The sequence below is a fragment of the Bombus vosnesenskii genome, unplaced genomic scaffold (assembly GCF_011952255.1).
Source record: "Bombus vosnesenskii isolate JDL3184/JDL3185 unplaced genomic scaffold, Bvos_JDL3184-5_v1.1 scf7180000013305, whole genome shotgun sequence".
NCBI lineage: Eukaryota > Metazoa > Arthropoda > Insecta > Hymenoptera > Apidae > Bombus > Bombus vosnesenskii.
Window position 1 is genome coordinate 2,549,651 of NW_022882954.1, and position 21,508 is coordinate 2,571,158.

The following is a 21,508-nucleotide window of genomic DNA, read 5'->3' on the forward strand; positions in this document are numbered from 1 at the left end:
ATAATAAAAATAAAAATTCGCGACTTTCGACAACGTACGACACTGTCTGCACGGACTGCGATACACGAACGGAAACCGATCGTCACGACGGAAGAAAGACGGTGGCGTGGAGCGACGTGCGATCGGCCTGTTCGTCACCGTCACCGCCGATGGACTGCTTACCGCGCTAGATACGGGCCCAAAGCGAGTCAACAGAGGGGGAACGGACTTAGGCGACTCGAACGACGACGAGTGTAAATGCAAGCTGCTTGTTGACATGTATACGACCACGAGCGAACCAGCGAAGCTCGAAGATGCTTTTAGGAAACGTTTATCACGCGTTTTGTGCTAATTGTCCAACGACAATTTCGTTTCTCGTTCGAACAAGTACGCACAGTGGCTGACGAAAGTATATATATACATATATATATATGTTATTCTTTTTATTTAATTTCAGTTTCACAACTCACAGGAAACGGACTTGGTTTTACGATATTTTCTCAAACGGACGAGCAGTCGTATCTTTCTTACATTCGGCCTCGTAAACGCAAAGTTCGTAAAACCGAAGCCCGTTCTTGGCTCGGCAAAGTATTCCGCCAAAGTTTGTAGCAAAATTTGATAAACGTTAACGGCCGTACGATCGCCCTAATTCAAAATATTTGTTCGCGTCGGCTATCGAAATTGTACTTACACACGCGGGCAACTACCACTACTGTGCTATTTATATAGAATCACGTTGCTAGATCGTCGGAGGAATGACAAAGTTGCTCGAAACCAGCGCCTATTCCTCGTTCGCCCAAGTATCGGTGCGCAACGTTTTACAAAGCTAACGTTATTAACAGGGGAGATTTAAAGATCATCGAGTCGAAGAATACAGTTTTAGCTACATATTCACAATAAACGGTGAATTTTTGCAGTGGTATGTCAGGCAAAGCTACCGATACGCGGCGATACGACGTAGCCATGCTGTATTATGTGTCGGCGCTTTACATTTTTCGTTGTATGATACAATTTTTGGGTTTAAGCCGCTGGGGAGCGGAGCTTCTTTATGTATTTTTTTTTTTATTTTTTCTGTTCTGAAAAGTACCTGAAAACAGGTACACGATTACGTTGACTCGAGATATCCGTCGAGGCGCGTCAACCGTCAAAATCGTGGTCGTTCAGGAACGACTATCGCTGGTTGCGATGCTGGTTTTCTCGCCGCGGCAATCACTCGCATTGTGAAGATCAACGATATTCTTTACGGTGGCTGGCGATCAACGTAGACGACGAGTTTCCGTGAAACCCGCATCCGGGTACCAGGAACCAACGAGATTACGTTAATTTGTGAGCTACGCGAGCGTACGATAAATCACACGTACGAACGTCTATTGGCGTTGATTAAGATTTTCGCGTGCTCGTCTCTGCGTATCGATTCTTCGAATTTGTTAGAGTTTAGCGCGTACGCGCGATATCGCGTACGGAGTAAAGTTAAAGCGATTTAGGTCGACGTTTTTATAGAAAGGGGGCCGAACAACGAGCGGTCCCTTGACGATAAATCGTCAAACGCTCGGGTTTTTATTAGAGCCGGGGGTGTAACCGTAAGCTTAATCTGGGGCAATATGAAACGCTGCCGGTGAGTGGCAAACCGTCGACGCTTCAGCGACGATAGCGCGTCAAACGATCTCATCGATTCGAATCATAGTTTTCCGCGGACCTCGCGTTCCGAGAAATTTCCCCGTTTAACGCGAAAGCGCCACTCTCTAATTTCTGGAACGATTCGTTGTTTCTCCGTGCGTGTGCGATGACTCACGAAAATATTCGATTGCTTACGAAATCACGGATGACATTCTCTTCTTCTTTGCGAGGAACGCGTTACGTTCGTTCAACGAGCAAACTATCGCGCCATCGTACCGATAAAACGCCAAATCGATATAAAAACGCGTTAAAAAGTTGTCAGACGTTTATCGCAAAGCGTACGATATCAGCGGTGTCCGCGATTTTGCGTTATATGAATTTTTTTTTTTTTTTAAACCGAGAACGACGTTTAATATAGTCGATAACGATCGTTTATGGCTGCTATTAAATCTCGATTAATTCTAAACTACAAACGACGAGTAGATAAGCTAGAAGGAATTCTCATTCGTTTTATTTATACAAAATATATCATGGTTATTGGCCGTTTTCACAAATATACAGGGTAGTTGGTAACTGGTGGTACTAACGGAAAGGGGGTGATTCTACGCGAGAAAAGAAGTCGAAAATATAGAATACAATTTTTTTTTTCATTTTTCCATCGAGGCAATTCAAAGATTTTCTCGAAAATAAAGCCTCGAACGAAAAATTGTTATTCTATATTTTCGACTTCTTTTTTCGCGTACAATCACCCCCTTTCCGCTTGTACCACCAGTTACCAACCACTCTGCATAAGAATGCTCACTGCGAGTTACCTTGTACACTTATTTGTACGTCTATCGAACAGCTACGTATCTCTCGTACACAGATTCACTGATAATCTATGTGTCACAGTACGAATTCTTCTCGACTTCCTCTGTTCAATCGCGTAAAATAGGAAAGTTAGCCGGAAACCTGACGAAAAATCGTCAATTACGAACGTATCGGGGAAAATCGCGTGAAAATTCAACGACTCTCGATTTCTAAGATAACAAACAGACGGACGCGCGTGTTACGCAACGTAGAGACGAAAGAATCGATTGGAAAATCGTACGAAACAGCGGCTGTGTGCAACCATCGACGGAAGATCTCGAAGAATCGACGTAACGCGATAAAACGTAACGATGGAGACCCAATCGCGAAGCTTCGGTTTACAGACGATTTAAATCATCCCCTTCGTCGAATCGTCTGGACGAAAAGCTTCCGTTTTAATTAATTATATTTACCCGGTGAACGATCGAGCGAACGGGTAAATGGCGTTTCCTTCTTGCGAAGGAGGAGGCAGACGAAAGAAAAAAAGAGGAGAACGGTGATTCCACTTCCGATTTATTAGGGGCGCGGTAGATGCTCTTCCGTTGTGCACGCTCGTACCCAGCTGCTTTCTCCCCCTTTGTGCGGCTCGATCGTACGGCAGCCTGGCTGCTAAGCAAATGTAATTATTTTTAAAAAGGATGTAGGGACCGTGGTGTTTTCATGCGGACGGAACGCGTGCTTCGAACGAAAGCGTAGGTGCTTTAAGAGTAAGCATCGAGGATGAGTCGATATGCGCCACGTTTCTATAAATCATTCGGGAAGCGTAATCGCGGTGTACACCTACATCCAGCAGCTTTCTTACGGACAACGATCGCGTGATTTGTAATGTCGCGTGCACCGGAAGTCATCGTACAATACGACGGCATTTACGTGGAATTTTAAAACGCTTTAAACGGAAATTTAAAACGTTTTGTAGAAAGTTCGCGTTTCCGACGTTTGTCTGGAACAGCGAATCTTTAACGACTTTCGATCGTCTTTCTCTTTTGCTTCTCTTCTTTCTTCTTTTTCGTTTTCGAAGAAGAAGAAGAAGAAGAAGAAGAAACACAGGAAACGTAGAGGATGTCCGAAAAATGGAAGTGTAACACGGTGTTTGATGTTACGTAACGTCGCGTATCGTGGTATACAAAGGTGGAAAGGTTTTTCCGAAGTCTGAGATTCTCGCAGAGGTTTAGGGAACGCGTACGATACGTAAAAATGAACGAAACGTTGTTTAAGTTAAGAAGTTTAATTTATCGCGATATTCGGTGGACGAAGAAGATCGCTATTTGGGTTCCAGTTATTTAATTATGCGCGTAAAAATATAAAACCACGCGCACCGTCTAAAAATAACGTTTCGCATGAAAGTGAAAGAGACTTTTGCTCGAATCGACGGATTACTTTGTAGCAGCGTGATTGCCGTTGCCCCGGGCTCGTCGTGTATTCTATTAAGCGTCCACGCCTCCACAACGTGGCACGTTAAACGTCGTTCGTTAAACGACGACTTCACTGATTTCACCGTTGATGTCTTACCGCCCTCGGATTTGTTAACAGGTCCAGATTGAAAGAGATCGCCGTAATTCGCGAAGAAATCTCCTTAATTTGCCGTTGTACCGATCGAACGTCTATCGTTCTCCTTGCAAAAGTAAACGAGTCTTCTAAAAATAAATATAAAATTAGAAAATGATCGATCAAATTAAAAAAAAAAAAAAGAAAGAAAGAAAGATCTTTGTGATTTCTGAAAATGTAGATGAATTACGACAAACAAATATATCGACCATAAGCGTGAGCAGAGTAAACATACGTATTATCGAGATAATAGGAAAAATAAGCTCAACGATTAATTGTCATTTCTTAAAATGATCGATTAAACAAAAAAAAAAACAGAAAAAAAGAAAGATCTTTGTGATTTCTGAAAATGTAGATGAATTACGACAAACAAATATATCGACTATAAGCGTAGGCAGAGCAAACATACGTATTATCGAGATAATAGGAAAAATAAGCTCAACGATTAATTGTCATTTATTAAAATGATCGATTAAACAAAAAAAGAAAGATCTTTGTGATTTCTGACAGAGCAAACATACGTATTATCGAGATAATGGGAAAAATAAGTTCAACGATTAATTGTCATTTCTTAAAATGATCGATTAAACAAAAAAAAAACAGAAAAAAAGAAAGATCTTTGTGATTTCTGAAAATGTAGATGAATTACGACAAACAAATATATCGACCATAAGCGTAGGCAGAGCAAACATACGTATTATCGAGATAATAGGAAAAATAAGCTCAACGATTAATTGTCATTTATTAAAATGATCGATTAAACAAAAAAAGAAAGATCTTTGTGATTTTTGACAGAGCAAACATACGTATTATCGAGATAATGGGAAAAATAAGCTCAACGATTAATTGTCATTTATTAAAATTATCGATTAAACAAAAAAAAAAAAGAAAAAAAGAAAAATCTTTGTGATTTCTGAAAATGTAGATGAATTACGACAAACAAATATATCGACTATAAGCGTAAGCAGAGCAAACATACGTATTATCGAGATAATAGGAAAAATAAGCTCAACGATTAATTGTCATTTATTAAAATTATCGATTAAACAAAAAAAAAAAGAAAAAAAGAAAAATCTTTGTGATTTCTGAAAATGTAGATGAATTACGACAAACAAATATATCGACCATAAGCGTAGGCAGAGCAAACATACGTATTATCGAGATAATAGGAAAAATAAGCTCAACGATTAATTGTCATTTATTAAAATGATCGATTAAACAAAAAAAGAAAGATCTTTGTGATTTCTGACAGAGCAAACATACGTATTATCGAGATAATGGGAAAAATAAGTTCAACGATTAATTGTCATTTCTTAAAATGATCGATTAAACAAAAAAAAAACAGAAAAAAAGAAAGATCTTTGTGATTTCTGAAAATGTAGATGAATTACGACAAACAAATATATCGACCATAAGCGTAGGCAGAGCAAACATACGTATTATCGAGATAATAGGAAAAATAAGCTCAACGATTAATTGTCATTTATTAAAATGATCGATTAAACAAAAAAAGAAAGATCTTTGTGATTTTTGACAGAGCAAACATACGTATTATCGAGATAATAGGAAAAATAAGTTCAACGATTAATTGTTATTTATTAAAATTATCGATTAAACAAAAAAAAAGAAAAAAAGAAAGATCTTTGTGATTTCTGACAGAGAAAGCATACGTATTATCGAGATAATAGGAAAAATAAGTTCAACGATTAATTGTCATTTATTAAAATGATCGATTAAACAAAAAACGGAAAAAAAAGAAAGATCTTTGTGATTTCTGACAGAGAAAACATACGTATTATCGAGATAATGGGAAAAATAAGTTCAACGATTAATTGTCATTTATTAAAATGATCGATTAAACAAAAAAAGGAAAGAAAAGAAAGATCTTTGTGATTTCTGACAGAGCAAACATACGTATTATCGAGATAATAGGAAAAATAAGCATTTATTAAAATTATCGATAATTAGAAGCGTAACGATCTTTCTTATTCTTATTAATCGATGTCTAAAAGTTTAATGTTTCATATCGACGTTTCTAATTGTAACGCGATTCGTTTATAATACGATTTTTTCATCGGCTAAATATCTATAAACGGCGATGTATGTAGGTCACTATAGCACGTAGATTCGCGCGATACTCCCAAGAAACTTAATAAAATAGATTTTCGTCCGGTAGAATAAATATTCTCTTGTTCGTGAAGGACACTAACCCCACGCCTGCGCTCTATTAGGATCCAGAAAACTCATCTGTAGAAGCGAATTCGGTGGTCCAGTTGGCCGATCGGTTAGTCGCTTCGCGAATTCCGCGAGACCAGTTCCGATCGAGATTTCTATTTTTGTGGTATCTTGGCTGTCTCGGTCTCTCGTTTGAACCGAAAGCCTACGTGTATTTCGATCGTGGAAAAATCGGCCTACGCATTCGGTTTCTTAAATATCGAGAGGTCGCGTCCAGTCGTCGACAATTTACGACCGAACAGAAATGTAACTACGAGTCCTTTGTAGCTCTGAACGCGTACTGTGCGACGAATACTACCAGAGATAAATAAGAAGAGAACGCGACAATTTCTATTTCCGCAATATCTTCGTCGCCTGGCCGAAGAGCCGAACAACCTTCGTCGTGAAGAATCGAATCCGCTGAAAATCTGTTCGATTTTTGAGATAAAACGTTTTATACACAGCGTTGCTCGTTTCTTTCTTCCGCGAGTGCGACGAACGTCGTCGGTGTGAAACTTTGCGCGGAACGTCATCTCGGAAATTCCCTCGGAACTTTCCCTCCTTTGCTAAAAAAACGAAGATCCAAGATGCGCAACAGGTTCAAATACTCGCGTCGTACTTCTCTGGATTTCCCTGCGAAAGGCGACGAACGCGTCGCTAAAGGCGATCGTAGCCCGCGTGTTGTACATCGCGAGGGCGTGAAATCTCATTCATAGTTGGTCGCGCGTGCACGTTTCATGGAAATTGGATGGTTCGAACGCGTAAGATGAGAATAGAAGGCGGAAGAGGCAGATTGAAAACGAAATTTACCGGCAAAGCTGAAAGAGGCGATCCGGCTGAACCGATCGAAATCTGCACGTGCTTCTGTTCGTCCGTAGTCGCATAAATGATTCGCATCAATGAACTCAGAACCGTCGGCGTCTACTTCTTACGAGGGTAAGCGCTTCTTCTATTGATCGTAGGTAAGAACCGTCGACGATAACGAAACTGTACACGAAACGGCTGACGAAAACGTGAATTCGCTTCCAGCATCTCGTGACGCTACGCTGCAGAGGAAGATTGGACGTGTTGTTCGTTCAAAACTAACTCGTCGACGTAACTCGTCGATGCACGGATTATCGTCAGTCGTCGATTTTTAGCCAGTTTATCGACCTTTCGTCTCCTCTGTTCATCTTTCTGTCCACTATCGATGCAAATATATAATTATAAATTTTCGTTTCCAATCTTTCTGCCGAGACATCGAGACGATGCCTATCTGTTCCTTAAAATTGCGATTATCGTTGCGTTGAAGTAAAAACAAGCGTCGACTTAGGCTGGCAAAGAAGTAGACGTGAACGTAGAGAAGAAAGGGAGAAGAAAAGGAAACTCGTTACTTTAGTTTATTGAAAATAAATACCAATCGTAATGCGACGTAAATTAGAAATAAGATTTGTACGTAGAACCGCAAAGATAAGATTTGTACCTGAACCGCGTTCGGCGTACGAGCAGAGAAGATAAAACGAAAGAAACATACGTGGAGATTGTCTGTGCTAATAATCGTCGAGCATTCGAACGATCGATTGTTTTTAACATCTCGACGGAGATTAGAACAGAGATTGGAAGAGATTTGCCGAACACAGCGCGGTGCGTTTTTAATACGAACGCGATACGCGCTTATCGGAAGGAGTCGATAAATCGAAATACAACTGCGTATTCGCGCATCCGTGTAACAATATTCGAAGTACGATCGAGATAACGACGATCTTCGAAACATCGGTTCGTATGCGAGCGAAATGCGCGAGACCGAAGTAACGCGGAATTTCGCGGTTTCTGTTTGGCGAACCGAGAGGAGAAACGCGATTCGACGAAGCGACTCGACGGAGAAAGTAGGATTTTCGCTCGATTAAATATATTTCCCTGGTACGAGTTGCTTTTGTAAAATACATTTGTTCGCCGGGACTTGGCGATCCCTCGAGAAACGCAAATTCGCCGGAAGATCGAGGCGAAGTTTGCTCCGCGGTTGAAAGAGCGTATCGTCACGAGCGGCGAAAATAGATTTCTCTCTCTTCCTCTTCGGACGCGAGGAAAAAAGACGTACCTTCGTTGCATTTTCTCAACGTGTAGGAAAGAAAACGAGCGAGACAGTCGTTGAACGGGGAGAAAGTAAATAAATGGTGAGCATAGGCGGCGGAGTGAACGAGCAGAGAGAAAAGGGAGGAAGATCGAAGGGAAACAAGCTTATTTACATAAAGAGCGTCGTTAATTTCGTTTAAGAACGTACGAGTGTTACCCACTGACGGAGACAGCGACACGGCGATCCTAGCTACTTGGGACGTTTAAGAAACGCTACGTTTTTAAAACCATCTTACGATTACCGATTTAAGAATTTACTCGATCGTACGTTTAACAGGGCAGCTTTATAATTTACGTTCGAAGCTGCCGTGCGTGTAACTACCGCTTTACTACCTTGATAATTTATACGATTGTTTGTTTAACTAATCGCGATACATTGGAAGCGATTTAACGTTATCCAGTCTTAGACGATATTTTTTGATAGAGCGCGCGTTTGCGCGTGTCTCGCGTAACTGGGCCAAATTATAGCATCAAAGCGGTGGAACACGTGCAGCGAGAGAGGAAGCCACGTATCACGTGATCCGTGTTTCCGATCCTCCGGCCGCTCGTGTTTCTAACATCGTATTTATCGAGATGTTTAATACTTTGTTTTTTAACGTAGCCCCGTAGATTTCGAAAGCGTCGGTAAATTAGGAAGTAATAGCCGAAAAGTAAGAAAACGTAACACGTAATGCTCGCGTGATACGCGAAATAGTCTACGGTTGAACGTACTTCAAACGCAAATCTGTATACCGCTGCTTAATATAGACGTGTGTCAATTTATTAGATATGCGAATTAAGTGGGAGTGTCGTGAACAAATAGGCACGTTTCATACGCAAATAGCGTATGTACTGTATCGGATTCCATGTCGCGTACATACGAGCGTATCAGTGTTTCCTAACGTAAAACACGCGTGCGCCTAACAGCGCGCAATTTTCGCTGTTTCTGTGTACAGTCGCAAGACGATATCGCCTTTGTCGTCGATAGGCGCGAAACCGTGTTTTTTATTCTAAGACATTTTCACGTGACGCTTTCACGCGTTGTTAGCTCGTCGACTGTCTGAAAATTGCGTTGCTATCGATTTAAACGAAACTCGACGTTAAAACGAAATGCAACTTGAAATTCGAATAAAAAGTTTGATTAAATCGTCTTGAATTACGATCGTAATGGATCTTTTACATTTTTATTCTGTTATTGAAGTTTCTTTATTTTTTTTTTTTTCATTTGAATTATACTTTCTTTTTCTAGGTCCATTTATATAATAATTTTAGAACTTGATTGGCCCTGTTAACGAACGATCGAAAAATAGTTGGGAAACTCTGACGTATATGTACATACCTTTGCATTTGATCTCGTTTTCATTTGAATCATACTTTTTCCTGTTTATATTATAATTTTAGAACTTGATTGACTCTGTTAACGAACGATTGAAAAATAGTTTGGAAACTCTGACGTGTATGTACATACTTTGGCATTTGATCTCGTTTTCATTTAAATTATACTTTTTCCTGTTCATATTATAATTTTAGAACTTGATTGACTCTGTTAACGAACGATTGAAAAATAGTTTGGAAACTCTGACGTGTATGTACATGCTTTTGCATTTGATCAGGTTTTCATTTGAATCATACTTTTTCCTGTTTATATTACAATTTTAGAACTTGATTGACTCTGTTAATGAACAATTGAAAAATAGTTGGGAAACTCTGACGTATATGTACATGCTTTTGCATTTGATCAGGTTTTCATTTGAATCATACTTTTTCCTGTTTATATTACAATTTTAGAACTTGATTGACTCTGTTAATGAACAATTGAAAAATAGTTGGGAAACTCTGACGTGTATGTACATGCTTTTGCATTTGATCAGGTTTTCATTTGAATCATACTTTTTCCTGTTTATATTACAATTTTAGAACTTGATTGACTCTGTTAATGAACAATTGAAAAATAGTTGGGAAACTCTGACGTATATGTACATGCTTTTGCATTTGATCAGGTTTTCATTTGAATCATACTTTTTCCTGTTTATATTACAATTTTAGAACTTGATTGACTCTGTTAATGAACGATTGAAAAATAGTCGGGAAACTCTGACGTGTATGTACATACTTTTGCATTTAATCACGTTTTCATTTGAATCATACTTTTTCCTGTTTATATTACAATTTTAGAACTTGATTGACTCTGTTAATGAACAATTGAAAAATAGTTTGGAAACTCTGACGTGTATGTACATAGCTTTGCATTTTTTTTTATTTATTTATTAAAATTACAATCAATTCTCGCGTTGAGAATAAGCTTTGCATTTCATCTCGTTTTCATTTAAATTATACTTTTTCCTGTTTATATTATAATTTTAGAACCTGATTGGCTCTGTTAATGAACGATCGAAAAATAGTTTGTAAACCCTAACGTGTATGTACATACCTTTGCATCTGATCAGGTTTTCATTTAAATTATACTTTTTCCTGTTCATATTATAATTTTAGAACCTGATTGGCTCTGTTAACAAACGATTGAAAAATAGTTTGTAAACCCTGACGTGTATGTAAATGCTTTTGCATTTGATCAGGTTTTCATTTAAATTATACTTTTTCCTGTTCATATTATAATTTTAGAACCTGATTGACTCTATTAACGAATGATTGAAAAATAGTTGGGAAACTCTGACGTGTATGTACATACTTTTGCATTTGATCTCGTTTTCATTTAAATTATACTTTTTCCTGTTCATATTATAATTTTAGAACCTGATTGGCTCTGTTAACGAAAGATTGAAAAATAGTTGGGAAACTCTGACGTGTATGTACATACCTGTGCATTTGATCTCGTCAGCATCGTGGGAGTGGCTTTCGCTAATTGCTATCGCTCATCGATCACTATCAGATCCAGATACGTACTGGGTGAACTGTTTAAATATAAATACAAATCGGATACGAATTGATAGTTTGCCGCTCGATCGACGATTCTGAAACCCACACATGTCCAAACTGACTTTGTTCTCTTCGATGCATAAACCTGATGTTACCAATACCGATATCTCGTACGAGATTTTCTTCTGTACCCTTCGATGTTGGTTTTTCTCGATAAACCAACTCTTTCAATTCGCGTGACGGATAAAATGCCAGGACAGCGACGTTGGCGAAACAAACTGATCCCTTGGCGTTTCTTTATTTCGTATACTTTGTGTCCTGCCTAACGCTGCTTTCCCGTGTCTCGTTTTTCTTTTTTATTTAGTTCTTTATATTCACAATTTATCCAGTTTGGACATTTGGTAGAATTTTTTAACTGTTTGATTATCATGTGGGTGGCTACCCTCAGTGGGATACCGTGCAATACATTTACATTGACGCGGTAGCGAGACAGATCGTCTTGTTAATCCTACGTCTCAGATCCTTGTCGATGCCACGTGCTAATTTTTCATTAATCGCTCGTTCGCGATAAACGTGTCGTAACTTGTCCCTGTCCAATTCGTCTCGTCCAATTTCACCACAATTGTACACTCGCTATCGTATAGTCGTCGCCCCTCGTTACGATACCCACGAAATTTCAACAATTCTTTAGATAAAACGTAGTACGATATATTTGTAAAAAAAAAAAAAAAAAAGAAAAAAAAAGAAATTCGTAAGCGATAAGAGTTGGAATACTTGAACGAGCCACGCTTACTTATTTCTAACGCGACGTATATTATAACGATCGTCGGAGTACAACTCAATTTTCCATTTCGCAACTACATCCGTAACATCGTTTTTCCAACTCGTTAAAAAAGGCTTGTTTTTGCCGGTCGTCGCCAACAGGCGACCAGTTTTTACGCTCCTGTACAAAACGACACCTGTCTACCATGCTGTCCGCAGATGGAGTACTGGATGGCGAGCAACGAGACCGGTCACAATGGCACAGAGGAGACAATCCAGGAGGTCCTCAGGGATCCAGGATCGGCGGTCCTCTTCGTGGGATATCCGCCATGGCTCTTGCACTTCGCCGCTGGATGTTGCATACTCTTCATGGTCATCGGCATCCCGGGAAATTTATTCACCATCGTCGCTCTTTTCCGCACCAAAAAGGTCAGCGCTCCAGCGATACGTCTTTTCCGCGTCTTCGTCGTCTTTCGTTCAAATTTTCTACATCTATCGCTATATCTCTTTTATTCGTTTCTTCTCTTCTTTTTCATTTTCTAACGCGCGCCAAGAAACTCGAAGCCTTTGTATTTCATAGCGCTCGAGTTTTTTTTTTTTTTTTTTTTATTTATTTGCTGAAATTACAATCAATTCTCGCGTTGAGAATTTTCAGTAATTTTTCTGGCGTGGCGCAGTGACATGGCTGTTTATTTACAATAAGTTAATACTTATTATAGATAGGTATAATTTATAAGTATTATAAGTAAGTGCATATGCTTAATTTGGGTAATTAAATGAATCTAACGTTTAGGTCTAGCGGGTAGTGCCTCTTCAGCCTGCGAATCTGGTCCGTCGTATCGAGTAGCCCAGTGATTAGGGGGTTTCGGTGTTTGTTGATTCTTTTGCTATATCTGTCGCTATATTTTGCTATTTCCTCTTTGACGGTGGGTATCTTGAGGTCGCGGTGTATCGTTTCATTGGTTACATACCAAGGTGCGTCAATTAGGGATCTTAGCGTTTTCGATTGAAAGCGTTGGAGTATTTCAATGTTGGAGTTACTTGCTGTTCCCCATAGTTGGATTCCGTAGGTCCAGACAGGTTTTATTACGGTCTTGTAGAGGGTAATTTTATTCTGTATGTTTAGTTTGGAGATAGCGCTCGAGTGACACGCGTTTCTATCCTCGACGAACGCGTCCCGTCTATTCTTTCTTCTCCTCTTTCGCGTTGCTTCTTTATTTCTTCGGACACGTTGAAATATTCGAAGCTTCCGATCGACACGCGTTAGATTATCATCAGCCACAACACGTTTTCACAGAGGAATTTTATCTCTGTGCCGTGGTTTGTCCGCGAACACGTCGTTCGTAGGATTCAGCGAAATCGGAAATTTCCTGCGTTACGATCCAACGACGCGTTGGCAAAAGCGATGACACCTTTTCTAAGAGATTTATAAACGATATGATTGCGCGTAAGTCAAGCAAACGGTGGATACGACGAGGCGAAAAAATATCGTACGACGAATCTGTCACGTGGAATGAAATATACTCGGCGGCGTTGCGGTTACTTGAATTTCTAGTTACTCGTAGCACGCTAAGTGGTATTTGCTCGTACACCGACTAGGTCAATAAGTGGTTCACCTCGAATCTCGTTTCGAGACAATAGGAAAAAGTAAAAGTGACGTAAGGAATGGTTAAAAGCTGGCGTAAGTAAATTAGCATACGCGAGTGAAACGAATCTTGGAACAAATCACCATGGAACTGTAATTACGAGAAAAGATTCATCGACGATTTATCGTTTTTATTCGCCTGTGTATTTCTCGCTTCGTCGTGCTAATGAATTGCTTAACCAGTTTTTTTTTTATTTTTTATTTAGTTGTTTACATTCACAATTTGCCCGATTTGGACATTTGGTAGAATTTTTTGACTGTTTGATTATCACGGGATGGCTACCATCTTCGTGTCTCAACCAGTGGCGAATAACAATGAAGGTTTCTTCGATTCGAAATGTTTCCCTTTAAAGTTACGCTATAATTCGCGAAGAATTCGGGAATTCGCGTTCTTTTCTTTTAGGTTTCGCGATCCTTTCGTCGAAGCTCGCCAATTGTGAGAAAACTCGATAGGTCTGGCGAAACGCAACCAACGTTTATGCAACGAGATGTTTTTGGCAGCACCGAGACTTATCGAATTTATGGGCACTCGCTGGATTTACGTGTAATTTACGAACGCGCCAACATTTATCTGTTAAAAAAGTATATTTACCAAGTTGACGCGATCACAGAGATAACACGTTTCCACGCTATGATAACTTGCCGCTGCGTCGCTATAAACGTTGCTCTTCCTTCCGATTCGTTCGACTTGCAGCAAAAGTCTCAAAACTACGCACGTTTCTAGTTGCGTAACGACCAGCAAATACATTTTCTAATGTATTTTTTGGAAATATTATTAGCGGAATATCGCAGAACACGTTGTCGGTTTGCCTAAAACCAACGACGAGTGGCGGAGAGGCGAAAGAAGGAAGAACCATTTTCCGCAATGTCAAGCGAACAGAACGATAGAAAAATAGGAGTTTGTCAAAGAATTAATTAATCAAATGGAAGAATTTTTTTTCATTTTCTGTGACATTTATTTCATCGTCGAATTAAACGATCGATATATCGAGAATTTCTTTGCAAATTTCTATGGGGTTGGCAACTAAGCGATCGCGGATTTTGTTATTAGCTGGTATTGACAAAATCCGCAAATCGCTTGGTTTCCGAGTCAAATGGTTCATTTTTATTCCGCTGTTCGTTATCCTCGTCGAATCGCGACAACGAGACATTTTCGTATCGTAGAGGATCGAAGACTCGTAGAAAACGATTTTCGAATCGACGATGCACACGCGGTTTGTGACTTTCGGTGTATCACGAAACTTTTGCCTTGATCCTGTACAAAGAAAAACCATTACCTGTGATTCGGACTATTGCGAGTAAAACGAAGCAGCGGATGAGTCGATGGAATTATCGATTTCACGAGAATTATCGTCACATTGTAAATTATTACCATTACCATCGTTTACCATTAGTAAACATATTTTTAATAATAAGTTTATATGTTTATATTATACGATAATTGAAAATGATCGTGCGCGTACCTACTTACGATTTACAATATGTAATTGTATATCAATTGTATGTAATTGTGAATGTATACAATATGTATTGTATGTAACCACGATTATGCACAACTGAGTGTACGTACAGTCGCGTTATTTTCTACAATTGAATTTACGCTTGATATACAGGGTGGTTGATATAACTGGTGGTACAAGCGGAAAGGGCGTGATTCTACGCGAAAAAAGAAGTCGAAAATATAGAATACAAATTTTTCGTTCGAGGCTTCGTTTTCGAGAAAATCGACTTTGAATTTTAGCTCGGTACGCGTGCACTTTATCGCGTCTCGTTATAACGGATCTCACTGTAGATCGTTGTCTCGATGGAAAAATTAAAAAAAAAAAATTCCGTTTGTACCACCAGTTACCAACCACCCTGTATATTCGACGTTTCGAATTTAAATTAATCGAAGTTAAATCATCGAGTATCAGAATTAGTCTTTTCACGATTCGATCTTTTCCTCTTTCGAGAAAGAAAATTAGTTTTCTATTAATTATTACTAATATAAATTGCTATATATTTTTAAATAATTTTGCAAAGAAGATGTTCATTCGGTGGAATCGTCGAAACCATATAGCATGAAAACACACGAGAAACATACAGGGTGGTTGGTAACTGGTGGTACAAGCGGAAAGGGGGTGATTCTACGCGAAAAAAGAAGTGGAAAATATAGAATACAAATTTTTCGTTCGAGGACTTGTTTTCGAGAAAATCGACTTTGAATTTTCGGTCGGTACGCGTGCACTTTATCGCGTCATAACGGATCTCACTGTAGATCGTTGTCTCGATGGAAAAATGAAAAAAAAAAGAAAAATTTGTATTCTATATTTTCGATTTCTTTTTTCGCGTAGAATCACCCCCTTTTTGCTTGTACCACCAGTTACCAACCACCCTGTATAATTAAATTAACATTTAATTTAATTACCATTGTTCGCAGTTAAGAAACGCCACCGCGATCTTCATAATGAACCTCTCACTTTCGGATCTGATGTTCTGTTGCTTCAACCTTCCTCTTGCTACGTCGACCTTCTGGCATAGTTCCTGGCGACACGGCCCGCTTCTATGTCAACTGTTTCCTTTATTAAGATACGGCTTGGTAGCAGTAAGCCTGTTTTCCATATTAGCGATCACGATCAATCGTTACGTTATGATAGGCCATCCTAGATTTTATCCCAGGTAAGTAAACCAAGTATTTTTCCCATGTTTTTCCTCGCCAGTTACGTGTCGCTACCTTTTTCAGAAACTTTTTGAAAAAAGAGTACGCGTGACTGTTGTAACGTAGAATTAACACTAGAACTAGCACAGTAGTCAAATCGAATGGTTTTACAATTTTATTTTAAAATTTCTACTTCGTGTTATATTTTTTTCCTCGATGATGTAATGACTTTCGCAACGATGACTAAAAGAATAATATAATGAATTTTATTTTCCTTTTTATGTATTCAAACTGGAAATAATTTTGTATCGAGGCTACTTGTACCAATACCAGTGAAAATCACTGGTACTCGTCAAAGCGTAAAAGGATCCTGCGATCTGTTTATCGAACCCCAATTAACCAGGTTCCTCGTTTCGTACAACTTGCCACGCGTTTTTCAAATTTTCACCGCGTATCGTTCGATACGATGATATCGGTTATCAGGAAAATTCCAGATCGATCGCCAGATCGCTAGATGCTAACGCTGAAACTAGCACAGCAGTCAAATTGACAGATTTTACAATTTTATTTTAAAATTTCTACTTCGTGTTATATTTTTTTCCTCGATGATGTAATGACTTCCGCAACGATGACTAAAAGAATAATATAATGAATTTTATTTTCCTTTTTATGTATTCAAACTGGAAATAATTTTGTATCGAGGCTACTTGTACCAATACCAGTGAAAATCACTGGTACTCGTCAAAGCGTAAAAGGATCCTGCGATCTGTTTATCGAACCCCAATTAACCAGGTTCCTCGTTTCGTACAACTTGCCACGCGTTTTTCAAATTTTCACCGCGTATCGTTCGATACGATGATATCGGTTATCAGGAAAATTGCGGATCCATCGCTAGATCGCTACATGCTAATACTAGAAATACCACAGTAGTCGAAATGACTGGTTCTACAATTTTATAAACGTGTCAACCCTCGTTTAGGGATCCCGGATGGATTAATAATACCAAAAATGTACTACGTAACGTGGAATTCTTTCTGTGAGAAAGTAATAAATCGATAAATATAAAAATATTCTATTATTACGTATTTTTTAAAGAGCAGTCATTTTCACTGGTTTTCGTAGAAATAGCTTCGTGTTAACTATCGCTAGTTCTAGTGTTAAGTCGCGACGGAACGACAGTTTTCTTATTTTGTGATTTTATTACTGCAACTTATTGCGATTACTAAATTGCAATTTAAAGAGCAACTATTGCATTGTCCGAAAAGTGTCTTTCTTTTACAGACACGTGTTTTACAACGACGCATCTTTGTACAAACGCGAAACCTAATCTATCGAACGTTGTGATCTTTATTTTGATAGAACAAAGTGGATCGTACGTAGTTCGATAAAATAATATAAAACGGAAAATGTTATGCATCCATTATATCCTTACAAAACGAAAGAAAATTTTCGGACGACCTAATACTTTCTAACATGGAATTAAGTCGCGACGAAACGGCTGTTTTCTTATTTTGTGATTTTATTACTGCAACTTATTGCGATTACTAAATTGCAATTTAAAGAGCAACTATTGCATTGTCCGAAAAGTGTCTTTCTTTTACAGACACGTGTTTTACAACGACGCATCTTTGTACAAACGCGAAACCTAATCTATCGATCGTTGTGATCTTTATTTTGATAGAACAAAATGGATCGTACGTAGTTCGATAAAATAATACAAAACAAAAAACATTGTGCATCCATTATTTCCTTCGACCTAATATTAGGTCGTCCGAAAAGTTTCTTTCGTTTTAAAAGGAAACAATAGACGCACGATGTTTATTGTTTTATATTAGTTTATTGAATCATACACGAACGTAATAATAATAGAAATAGAACGAAATGGATCATACCTAATTCAACGAAACGATATAAAACAGAAATTGTCGTTCATCTATTATCATCTGATGAAACGAGAGAAACTTTTCGGACTACCTAATTACTTTACGCGTGACGAGTATACTCGTCGTAGCGCAAAATATCGCTGTTTCTCCATCACCAGTATACTCGTCCAAAACAGCAAACCGATTAACCATCGCAAATCATACGAACGCAAAAGGAAATTGCCTATGTGGATTTTGTAATTTTGCTACGACTTGGTCGTTCAACGTGATACGCTCGTAACGCGGTATAAATCAAGCCCATCCGGAATGAAAATGATTTACAGTAGACTAAACACGCGCGTTTCATCCTAATCGACCTGTGTGTACGTATCGGTACACGTATATTCGTCCGTACAAATATACTCGTCGGATCGTCAATTATTCTTCCGCCTTTGAATTATTTGCAAAATCGAATTATCATCCAGATCAGTAAAACGCGGATAATTTTTTTTTCACCAAGCACGATGCTTCTGCAAATATTTGCAAATATTCTCAGGCCTCTTCTATTACTTATTATTCAGGATATACAAATCGAGATACATAACACCGATGATTCTAAGTACGTGGACGATCGCATTCGGTGCCCTGGTCGTTACGTGGTTTGGAAACTGGGGTCGCTTTGGACTGGACGTGGCCATTGGTTCTTGTTCCATCCTGCCAGACGTAAATGGTCGAAGTCCGAAGGAGTTCCTGTTCGTCGTTGCCTTCTTGATTCCCTGTATCGCGATCGTCGTTTGCTACGCGAGGATCTTCTACATCGTTCGGAAAACCGCTTGCAAAAGTAGAAATCGCAACGTAAATGCTAGCACGGACGCTGTGGAAAGCAACCACGAGGTAAGCGTAGCGCGCAACGACGGGTGAACGTCGTAGGTGCTCGTCGATTTTAAAACCTGTAAATCGTCTTGCCTTTCGGCGTGTACGTTTTCTCGTAAACCATGGACTCGCGAAAACCTGCATGAACAGCAGGCGATTATTATTCTTCGCTTCGTTCGGTTGCAGAGACGATCCGTATCACCGAGGATCCAAGAGGAAGAACTGTCGGTGGTGGGTTCGAGCTGCGCGGCGAGCGTACTCTGCGCCAATTTCTCCTCCAAATGCACCGTAGCTTCGCCAAACCGGCTCAACTGCTCCAGTACGCCTTCGAGATCGGCGATCGAAGAATCCTTGTCCGAGCAACTTTCATGGGAACAGAATTCGGCCGGGTCCGAGGAAGAGGACGACGAGAACGACGACGACGACGAGGAAGGCGAGAACGAAGAGGAGAGGACGCGGCAAAGGAGGAAGCGGAAACAAAGATGCAAGAGGAGGCAGAAAACGACGAGCCAGAAACTCGTCGACGACTGTGATAGAGCGAAGCCTAGCTTCGAAATAAAGATAGACGATATACCGTACGTGGACGATCTGGACGCGGCTGAGACTGTTCTCGCGAACGACCGAATTAAGATCAAAGAATCCGCCGAGAAAGCTTCCGCGAACGCTCGAAATAAATTGGAGAGAATGACCAGCAGAGCTTCGTTCGTGATCGACTCGGCTCTCTGGGTACAGAGATTCAACTGCAGAGCGTTTATGGACGGCGACCGGTTGGACAGCTCGAGATCGAACACGCCGGATCGATCGGCCAACAGCAGGAGGAGACCGACGATCGCTCGCAGAGAGTCGAGATTTACGGGCGTGCAAAAATTCCGCAATTCCGATGGCCCACCGAGGATGAGTAACAAGGACAAGAAACTGCTGAAGATGATCCTGGTGATATTTTCGTCGTTTCTCGTTTGTTACTTGCCGATCACTGTTACCAAGACTTTCAAGGATGCGATCGATTGGAGAGGCTTGAATATCGCCAGTTACATTCTCATCTACTTGACTACGTGTATCAATCCTGTGGTTTACGTGGTCATGAGCTCCGAGTATAGAAGCGCGTACAAAAATCTGTTGCTCTGTAGGAACGATTCCGGGGTGAAAAACGGAGCCAGGAGGTCGCCAGGATGAGCAAAAGGGTTCGCCAGTTTGCTCGTGGCCGTGTACGAGCTGGATTTTATGGCTCGTTTCAGAGATGAACTTGCATCGTCGATTGGCCGCGGATGTTCGTACGCTCGAATTACGCGAAATACGAACATACAGAGATAAACTTGCGCAGAAATGTAGAAAGCAAGACGTGCTTTGACGACGCGGTATTTGCTGTTTAGCCACTTGTAATTATGACATTTTTATAGTATGCGTGTACGACCAGCTAATGGATTATGTTGGCCAATTAACGTTAATTTATAACGCCACGTGCAGCATATTTCTTTCGGTTAAATTTATAATCGTCGTTTTCACTGTTATTGCGAGCTACGATTTTTCCAACAGATTTTTAACGAATTAAGAGGAGTTTATGTGGCTTGGAGAAACGTGTTCGATGATGAAAAGAACGTCCCTCTGAAATCGCGTTGTCGATCGCTTCGTAGTTATCGATACTGCTTGCACGAGCATACGTGTCTTTTCATAGCTTAATTACGGTTCGATGCGGCGATTAGAATTTCGTGATTCGAATTGACGTCAAAGAAAAAGGTAAATTTCAATCGCGGAAGAATGGTAAATCGATTCGTGTCCATTCGCTATAAAAATATACGCATTCGCGTAAATATCCGCGCTCTCGCTATGGAAATGTAAACTGAAATAGACGAATGTTTACGCGTTGTATAATTCAGTACGTTTGTTATAAACGTTGCGTAAATATGGATTACGTCGATCGAAGATTAAAGTAGCATTTCGCTCATTGAGGAGACATTTACGAGCGAGCGGATAGAAGAAAAAAACTATCTCGTTTGCCTATTTTTATTAAAAGGATATTAAGAAAATTGTTGGTAATTGTAGTGGAATTTCATTAACGGAAAATGTATGTCAATAATTAACGAAACGATAACGAATCATTAATGAGATTTCAATCTTTAAGCGTATTAGAATTAGATATTATGCTCAATAACTATGTTTTATAAGACAATACATCGTGGTAACTTGGTGTCGTTTCTTTGTATTATAATTTAAAGTTCAAAACTCTACGATGTACAGAGCGTAGCAAATACCACAACGTTTGTTGCAACTATAATCATATTTATTTCTGAATCGTCAATTTTATTTTTTTATCGTGAAATGAACATCGTTACCTAAAGCAAAAGTGTATTTGTCCAAGGTATGACAAATTAGTTCCGAACGATGGTTCTCAAATTAGTTTACTGAACGATATTTAACGAGTAACAAGTATTCGAAGATACCACGTTAGAAAATAACGATATTTAACGTTCGATCTATGCTTCGATTACATTTCAAAGTAACGTAACATTCAGAACTAGGCGAGAAGTTCAAAGGAAACACGGTACAAGTACCGAGATC

At 39.4% G+C, this 21,508-nt stretch overlaps 1 protein-coding gene across 3 annotated transcripts in view; it reads left to right on the forward strand.

Moving 5' to 3' along the window:
- The window catches only part of LOC117234440 (G-protein coupled receptor moody), a 31,116-nt gene extending 10,640 nt beyond the window's left edge, over positions 1 to 20,476 (forward strand). For 2 of the 3 annotated variants that reach the window (XM_033495639.1, XM_033495638.1), the window contains exons 2-5: positions 12,154 to 12,363; positions 15,999 to 16,237; positions 18,661 to 18,973; positions 19,139 to 20,476. In XM_033495639.1, the coding sequence (XP_033351530.1) occupies positions 12,154 to 12,363; positions 15,999 to 16,237; positions 18,661 to 18,973; positions 19,139 to 20,125 (1,749 nt within the window). In that variant the 3' untranslated portion in view covers positions 20,126 to 20,476. Of the gene's footprint in view, positions 1 to 6,766; positions 7,141 to 12,153; positions 12,364 to 15,998; positions 16,238 to 18,660; positions 18,974 to 19,138 lie in introns of those variants that run through there. The other variant, XM_033495635.1, reaches the window with a different exon arrangement.
- The last annotated feature ends 1,032 nt before the right edge of the window (positions 20,477 to 21,508 follow it).